The 9,366-nt window shown below is 38.0% G+C and overlaps 1 protein-coding gene across 1 annotated transcript; it reads right to left on the minus strand.

Moving 5' to 3' along the window:
- Positions 1-330: 330 nt before the first annotated feature.
- LOC104233571 (thiamine-repressible mitochondrial transport protein THI74) lies at positions 331-8,598 on the minus strand. The gene is made up of 3 exons (XM_009786980.2): positions 7,786-8,598; positions 6,885-7,305; positions 331-910 (listed from the first exon to the last, which is right to left on the minus strand). Exons 1-3 carry the CDS (start codon positions 8,284-8,286, stop codon positions 618-620), a joined length of 1,215 nt encoding a protein of 404 aa, XP_009785282.1. The 5' UTR covers positions 8,287-8,598; the 3' UTR covers positions 331-617.
- Positions 8,599-9,366: the final 768 nt, after the last annotated feature.

Here is a 9,366-nt window from a genome sequence, read left to right on the forward strand (position 1 = left end):
TATACATTTTTTTGTTCGGTAACTTTTTGGTACAAAACCAAAAACCAAACCGGATTATCAAATTGCAAAAGTTACAACCGAAAATTTAACTAAATTATTGAATCTTTTTTCGATAATTCGGTTTTTACCCAATTCTGAAGCCCCCTAGAACTCAAGTTTGTGACATTAGATGGAGAGAGGCAGGTAAGGTAATTTTACAGTCAACTCAACCACTTAAGTATGGATTTTCCAGGGAAAAAAAGCAAAAGGATTCAAATGATCGATCCTTCCTGCACGTGGGAAGTCATGCATCAAAGTTTGAAAAAACAAGTGTATTTCGAAGCATTCATCTGCAAAATGAGAATTGAAAGAGATAATTCTCACTTGATGTATAGTAAGTATAAAATTTTGGGGTTTGCATTGTTATATCTGCACAAGACAGTAAAAGACTGGACACACCTATACTTTTGCAGCGAACCAACCTAACATTGTGGGTGTCATTGAGCTTTGAACATGCTCGGGAAAGAAAACAAAGAATACGTTAAGTTCCCTTCTGTAACATTGAGTAAGGTTAACATAAGATACACCTAAACTACTGCCACCAGACAAACCCGTCACCATTAAGCAAAAGAGGTAGTCTACCTTGGTGATAGGTGATCTTGTTCTGTGGACTGGATTTTCCCATTTTCAAGTTCAATGCTTGCTTCTTCTAGTACTGAACATGCGTCTGAAGGGATGTTAATGCCTGCAAAACCAACCATAACAGCTGCAGCTCCGATGTAATCCAAGATTGGGGGTGCATTTCCTGTCAATGTATCCACGATTGCAGCTAACGGGACCTGAATGGTGAGTCCTGCTGTTGCTACTGTTGTGGAGGTTAAAAGAATAGCCTTGGCCCACAGTAAATCACTCAGCACATTGTCAAACATACCTATATATGGTTATTTTGAAGTTAGTAGTCCATATATTATGTGGCCTCCTACCAGATCAAGTAAACAAAAACCAAAAAGTTGGCAATGCCAAATCCCATCCGAAGAAAAGGAGAAATTCTTAAAGACGAGATGAACGAAGAACGTAAAGATTGACACCACAGTTGGATAACATGTCTATTTCCGAGGGTAACTTTCACTACTTCAAGTAGTTTAGAAGCACGGATTCCTGATGAAACATCAAAACGATTAAAAAAAACTGTTGCTAAATATCAAGCGCAGAATAATAGATGACTCACGGCTCCCTTCGCCCAGCAATTCTGACATGGTTATTAGAAGTTTAGATGCACCTGTACTATGTAGTTCAGTCACATTAAAAGAATTAGAAAAAGAATGACGATGCCAAACCATACTCCCCCCCCCTCCCCCCAAAAGTAGAAATTCACGAGGATGAGATGAAATATAACAAGAATGATATGCCACTGTGGACGACACGCCTCGCTAGTCTAACTCTACCTTTCACAACTAAAGAATTTAAGGTACAGGATGCCTGCACACTTGATGATTGATGAACAGCTAAAAATCAAATCTCATGATACTAGCTGGTTAAAGGAACTCTTATATAGTTGACGTGAGTGATTTAAGGTCAAGTCTCTTGATTTGCTCCTGCGACAAGGACTCACCATCATATGACTGATGCTTATAAGCTATGCTTCCTAGTTACGCTTCTCCTAATCTCAATTATCAGATGCAGACAAAATACAAAATAGAAAAATCAGGATAAATCATGAATTAGAGTACGATTAAAAGTTGCTGTGTACAATAAAAAAGAGGTATCCTTTTTTTTTGTTTCTGAATTTCCTTCCAGCAGCTTAGCCAGGGTCATAAAGCATCTTTCTAACTGGAAAAAAGACTAAACCTTATATGAACAAATGTAGAACCTAGAACATTTCCTCTACTCGGCAATGTAGAGGCAAAAAGAGGACTTCACTTTTGTTTCTGTTTTTCCTGCCAGCAGCTTAGTTAGGGACATATTCCATCTAAGATTCTTGCAAACAGCAAAAGACCAAGCTCTTCTTCAATGTGTCTGTTGGTTCTATTTTTTTAAAAACGTTCTTCGAACTTTAAAAACACCTCAAGCACTTCAAAAAAACTATTCAAATCTGCTTTGTCTTCCAGAAAACCTCTCTATCTCATCAGTTGCCAGAGTTAACTGTCTTTGCACTTCCCAAGAACTTTCCCTCAAGTGGCAGACCAAGTACTTGGGTGTAGTGTCTCCATTTTACAAATGTAGATCATAACTAACTCATGAGTATTATGTACCACTCCAATTACGAGTGCCTTGAACTACCAAACTGACCTGAAACTCAGAACCGCCTCACACCCCATCGGTGTCCTGAATTAAAAAACTGTCTCATCTGTTGTTCACAGAAAACCAAATATTATGAACTTTCTGATAGTTCGACGGACAAAACCTATTACTCCCTCCGTCTCATTTTGTGTGAACCTGTTTGATTGGGCACGAAGTTTAAGAAAGAAAGACAAAAATTTGGAACTTGTGGTCTTAAACATGACATGACATTTGTGTGGCTATAAAAGCATGTTATTAAGTGTAAAATGAGAAGTTTAAGTTAGACTGTTTCAAAATATAGACAGATATCATTCTTTTGGGAATAGACTAATACGAAAGAGTGTCACATAAACATCCCCTTTAGGATACTCAAAGATTAGCTAGCTCTTTGGGATGTGAGGTAAGATCCTTGCCTACCACTTATTTGGGCAAAGAGCAAGTCTCAACGGATATGAAATGGTGTCCTAGAAAGGTGTGAAAAAAATTGTCTAAATGGAAGAATAATTATCTGTCTATGGGAGGGAGGGTTGTACTGGTCAACAGTGTGTTAGACTCTCTTCCCACCTACATGATGTCATTGTTCCCATTACCAGCAAGCAAGAAGATTGATGCTCTGAGGAGGAATTCATATGGCAAGGCAATAGAGAAAAAAGGGGTTATCATTTAGTTAAATGGAAAACTCTTACAGTTGCAGAAGAGAAGGTGGTTTGGGAATCAGAAATTTGAGGCAACATAATAAAAAGCCTATTCATGAAATGGCTTTGGAGATTTCCACTAGAGGAACAAGCTTTACGGTCTTGGAGGTAAGGCAATCTCCCCCTCCTTTCTAAAGATAATACAACACACCCAGTTGATACTGGGAAATTATTAAAAAAAAAAAGAACAAGCTTCACGGAGGAAGGTGATATGTACAAAATATGAGATTGAAGGTCAGTGGAGCTTTGGTGCAGCGGCCAGTCCCTATGGAGTGTGTGTGTGGAGATCTATTAGAGCTCTATGGCCAACTTTTATGAGAAACACCAGCATAAAGGTGGGGAATGGAGCAAAGACTTCCTTCTGGAAGGATGTTTGGACAGGAAATTGTCCATTTAAAGACAGTTTCCCTGATTTGTACTACTTAGCAGTTAGCACAACAGCCTGATGCTACTATTGCTGAAACCTGGAGCCAGCAGGGATGGAATTTCAGTTTCAGAAGATTTCTCAATGATTAGGAGGTAACTAGAGTGATCGAGTTCTTTTAGGTCCTGGAAACTTTCAAGGGAACAGTTGAGCAAGTGGATAGACTGACATGGGATAGCAATTGCAGAGGAGTTTTCGCCGTTAAATCTGCATATGAGGGCCTAAACAGATCAGTCCAGCAGCAAGGGCCTTGGCTATGGAAGCATATCTGGAGATTGAAGGTTCCTTTTAAAGTTGCAGTATTTTGTTGGCTAGTGGTCAAACAAGGCTGTCTTGACTCATGAGAGTTTAATGAAGAGAGGAATGCCCCTGTGTTCCAAATGTTTCCTATGTGGTAAGGCCAACGAAACAAACAGTCATCTCTTCCTTCATTGTCAGGTACCAGTAGATTATGGAAGTTGTTCATGAGTATGAAAGGTCTAAATTGGCAATGCCAAGAGATACCATGGAGCTTTTGTTTGTTTGGGACAACTTAGCAGCTGGAACAAGTCAGATGAAGTGGTGGAGCATCATTCCTGCATGTAATTCTGGACAGTTTGGTTGGAAAGGAACTCCAGATGTTTAGCAGATTCAGCCAACTCTGAACAGAAGATCAAAATGAACTGCTTATTTTTGTTTCACTTTTGGTGTAAAGAAGCTTTAGTACAAGATGTAGAGTCCCTAGTTGATCTCATTGGATCTTTGTAACTGTCACAAGACTTGTCTTTTTTTCTTTTTATCTTTCTGGAAGTCTTGTAACTAGGGTCTGTTTCTATTAGCACTATCTTTGTGCTAAGTTCAATTTTTAATGAATTCTGTTACCATTTAAAAAAAAAAAAGATGTATAAACATCCCCTTCTACTTTTTTTGTCAAATAGAAATAGTCTGTCTAAAACCATTCTTTTCAAACTAAGATAAAGAGGTCTAGAGATTGATAGAGAAGTTAGAAGAGAGGAGCAATTGTGCTAGGGTTTGTTTGCTAGTTGCGGGTGGGGTATTGAAGCTAAGGTTTCTTCGCTAGTTGCGGGTGGGAGTAACTAAGCTAAGGTTCCTCCACTAGTTGCTCGTATGCTGGGCTTTTAAAAAGTGGTTCAACAAAAGTATTAAGAGAAATGTGTTGTATCTTGATTGGGCCACAACAAACAAGTTTGGATGACAAATAAAGTTCACTTTTATAAACAAGACCCAGAAGGAATAAAACCGGTTGGGCAAGTTCTGGACCATTTAACACAGCATAAAATAAAGTTTATTCAGTATAACTTAGTTAATTAAGTAAAACTGGATTTTAGCATAACATCGACTTTAATAATTGAATGGCTAACTAATTACTCCATCAAATATTTTATATTTACACATTTATTATCTGTATTCTGTATCCCAATACCCGGTACTCCTAATTGTATCACTGTTATTCATTGAATCCTAAAGGTTATGAGATTAGCGAATTTGACCTCTAAATCCATACCGCGTGGACACCCGAGTTCGTACAACATTGCCAGTCATCGTAAAGAGTTTCTTCAACTTGTATCCAAAAGAAGGCGTCGAATATTTGATAGGTAATGAAGCCCTTGCATTCACGTATCCTTACCTAAGTCTTACACATTTCGAGCCATACCTAGGGGAATCAACTTAAATTTCCAATGCTACTTCAAACCAAACTCAAGTTCTAAAGCTATCAAACCTCTCTTCTGTGGGTCGGAAAAAAAGAAAGAATATCATTCGCAACGAAGAAAACCGGATCTACCCTGTAGGCATGTAGCCATTAACCTTAAAGCCATTAACAAAACCTCCAATCTTCACATTTTCTAGAAGTTCACTTAATATTTTTTTACCAGTAATCAAAAAATTTCATTAGTATAAATGCCAAGCACTAAGAAGTTTACTAAATGCTTCCATAACAATAAAAAATAGCAAGGGTGAGAGGGGGTCTCCTGTGTTAGTCCCTACTAATACCAAAGAAACCAAAGGAAAATTTGCTAATCATGAAAGAGAATTTAACCATTGGTAAGCATGTTGGATCCATTGCCTCCATTTATATCAAAATATAGCAAGATGCTCTAATTCACTTAATTATCCATTTGTTCTATGCCCAATATAAACAACATTCTCTATTCTCCACTCCTCAATCTACAATCTAATATCTCATTAGCAAAAAGAGTCCTAGGACTTGTCTACTCCTCTCAAAAGCATTCCATGAAATAGAAATGAGCTTGTCTAAGACGCGTTTCAATCTCAAGGATAATGTGTTCGTGATGATCTTATACACTGCCACCAAACTGATCCGCCAAAAATCCTAAATGCACAAAGCACCATTCTTTTAATGACCGAGAAATCTCTGAGGACCAATGGTGCATAGTTAGAAACTCAGTGGATAATGGACCCGCCCCTCTACCCTTCCCCATTTAAATACTAGGCTTTAGTTCGAGCCAACGACGTGCGATCAATTCACACATAACATGTTGCACTCTTACCACTAGACCAAAGCCTGGGGGCCCAATCCACCACTTCTCTGAGGAATCAAAATTACAAAAGAAAAATTAAAACACTTCGGTAGAACCGTAGAAGTGATTCATACATTCCACAACCTCTTTCTGTAGCACCTCCAAATGGTGAAAGAATGCAAAAGGAAACTCATGCAGGCGTAAGTTATGCGGCGTACTACTTTGTCTCCCAAACAATTTCATAGAGCCTAAAGGATCTCTTCTTCTGAATGGTTGCTCCATTCCTCTTTCTCCTCCTCAATAATTGTCTAGAATGTGATTCGGTCCATAATTAGCGTCCATTCTCACTTTTCTCTTACAACATTTGACTAGGCGCTCAATGAAATTATTTCATTTCTATGGATTAATGACACAACAGAAGAGTTTAGAATTATTCTTCAGACCAATTTAAGTGTGACTTTTATCTCCAAATAATTTCTGGGGCCACTAGTTGCTTGCCCCATATCGCCTTTGATTGTTTCCTTCTGGATTTCCTCATCATCATTTACGCCTTCTTTTTCCTCCTCTTCTAGTACTTGTAAGTTCATTAAATAGGTATCCATAATTTGTTTCCATGCATCCAAGCACCTCCTTGTTCCATTTATTCAAGTTGTTCTTCAATATTTTTAGGAATATTAGATAGGTTAAAACCAAGTTATCCTATGACAGTGTAGTTCTCCCACCATGCTCTAATTGTTGGTTGAAATTATATGCTGTAGACGGTATCAAAATACAACTTCTGCCAAGAGCTAGAAATCATCCTGTTTTTCATAGGACAGGAACCAAATGCAAACACTTACTTCAAAGGGTCACATAGTAAGCAATTCTGTTCAAGAAAGCACTGAAGAAACAACAATTAGAAGATCATGTAGAAGAAAAAATGAATGGACTATCATATGTCATCGTCCCCATTTTCACTCATTTACGCACACAAAGACACAACAAATCAATAAATACTTAAATATGCAAGGGTAGGCAGACTCATACCTTTACCAACAATTAGGCCAAGTTGCTTCCAGGTGAGCGTATTAAATGGCTCGAGGTTAGCAAAGTTGAGTACAAGAGGGATGGGTAAGAATATCAGCAGGTTGAATAAACCCAAAAATCCAAGAAACTGTGCCATACTGGCATGACCACTTTTTCCATCATCATCAGGTAACTTTTTACGAATGAGGGTTATGTACACAGCATAAAAAGCGGATGAGAGGAGAGCAAGAATGTCTCCAAGAACAGGGTTTGAAGCAACTTTACTGGATCCTGATTTTGAGTCACCCAAGCTGACGATGATTGTTCCTCCCATGCAAAGAAGCACACTGATCAGCTTCACCCAAGTGAAAATCTCCCCCAAGAATACAAGAGACACCAGAAACGTAAACAAGCTGGATGAACTGCTTAAGATGGTGTTTGACTGTAAGGAAAACCAAAATCACAACCGCATTACACATTGGTTAACAGAGGCGGATATAACATTGCACCCACTATTAATGCGATAACTGGCTTGAACATAATATAAGTATATACACTCCTAAAAAATCTTCAACTACATAACTCGAGTTGAAGTTAGTGGAGTGTGTCCGTTACATACATCAATGTTTGTCGATAAAAGCAACTCCCTCCGTTCCATCTTGTATATCTTAGCTCGACCGTGCATGAAATTTAAAAATGTAGAGAAGACTATTGAATCTTGTGATCTTAAACTAAAATTGTGTGTAAACGCTTTGAATCTCGCAGTCCAAAACATGTAATCTCATTCCTATAAGGGAGAGTCGTTAAGGATATTATAGAAATATGGGATTAAAAACTTACTAAATATAGAAAAGTGAGGTTCGTTAAACAGACTAAAACGGAAAGCAAGACGCATAAATTGAGTAAAAGATAGTAAGCTTACCGTAACAGTTGTATATTTGAGTGATAGATTAAACGTAAGCTGTGCTAGAAACCAAAAAGGGCATATTAACAAGCTAACTTTAGCTACTCTAGAACGGGTCCAACGCCCTTTTGCGTCCAACCCAGTATCAACACTTTGATCTAAATCCTTATCAGCAACAGCCAATTTGCTCTCTTCTGCAATCCCACTTGGACTCGAATCCTCAGCTCCGTCGTCAAGAAGAATAGCCTCCTCTGATTCACCAGAATCTTCTTGCAAGGTGCTGCTGTCTTTTTTCTTTTGCCAAAACAATAAAGTCCCATATTTATCTTCGAGAAAGCGTATAATTTCAATAAGGGGAACGTATATAACGAACAAAGAATTGCAGATGTACGTGACAAGAAAAGGGGAAACACCGGCATCCACAACGGACTGAACCACAAAACTAGCAGCAATCCAAATAGAGGCAACAGTTAATATATACACCAAACCTAAAACCCATCTCCAAGTTTGATTTTTCATTCCTTTTTAAACCAAAATTTCAGCCCCCGAGACGAGTTTTAACTGGGAATTAATGCACCCTCTAGATGTTCATCGATCAACAATTCTATGCTCTAATATTTTGAATGTCACATCCAATAGAGGTTTCTTTAATTCAAAGAAAATCGTAGGAAACTAATGTAAAGAGATTTCGAAAAGACAAAAATGTGAATGCGATCTAATAGTGTGTTCGCAAAGGGCGTGGAATCTGCAGTTTATTGATCAGCAATGGAATATCATCCCAGGAGACTAACTACGCGGACTTTGGAGCACGTGACTCACGCCTGCACGTGCTTCTCTGCTTCATCTCTTGGGCTTGGTCCCTTCTCATTAGCCCATATATAAGCTGGGTCGGCAATTTCCTCCACAGCTTAACCGCTTAACGGTCGAAGTGCACAAATAGCCAATTTATATTGCAGAGAGAAAATTAGGGAGAGAGGTAATTACAATGGAATAAAACTCTCTATTTACAGGGAGAGGATGATTTAGTCACCAAGTAATGAACCCTAGAATCTTTCTAAATATAAATATTCACCATAAATAAAATTATATTATAACACTTCCCCTGAATGTTTATTCAACAGATAATGTGGCTTGTTAAAACCGTAACTAAAATAAAACCCAGTGGAAAAAAAATTCTGGAGAAGGAAAAAGAGTACACATATCTAATAATACGCCTTTTGGTTGCCTCGTTAAAAACCTTGCAAGGAAAATCCAGTGGGACAAAACCTTGTAAGGGAAAAAGAGTACAACGCGTATTAACTGCCTCTGATAAGAGCATCAATTCACATTCTTGAGCCTTCACATCCCAATCTTGTATACTAACTTCTTAAAGGTTGACATCGGTAGAGATGTGGTGAATAAATCAATCATATTAACTTAAATGAATATGTTGCACCTTGAAATCATTCCCGATAGAAATGAATTGTCTTCATATGATCTTGTTGGAATCATCATTTCAATATCAAGGCAAAAACTCTTGCTATCATATTACTATCATGCGTATAATTATAGCATAATACATTGTGCACAAATTGCGCTGAGGATGTGGTACTTCAAGAT

Source organism: Nicotiana sylvestris, chromosome 9 (assembly GCF_000393655.2).
Source record: "Nicotiana sylvestris chromosome 9, ASM39365v2, whole genome shotgun sequence".
Classification (NCBI taxonomy): domain Eukaryota; kingdom Viridiplantae; phylum Streptophyta; class Magnoliopsida; order Solanales; family Solanaceae; genus Nicotiana; species Nicotiana sylvestris.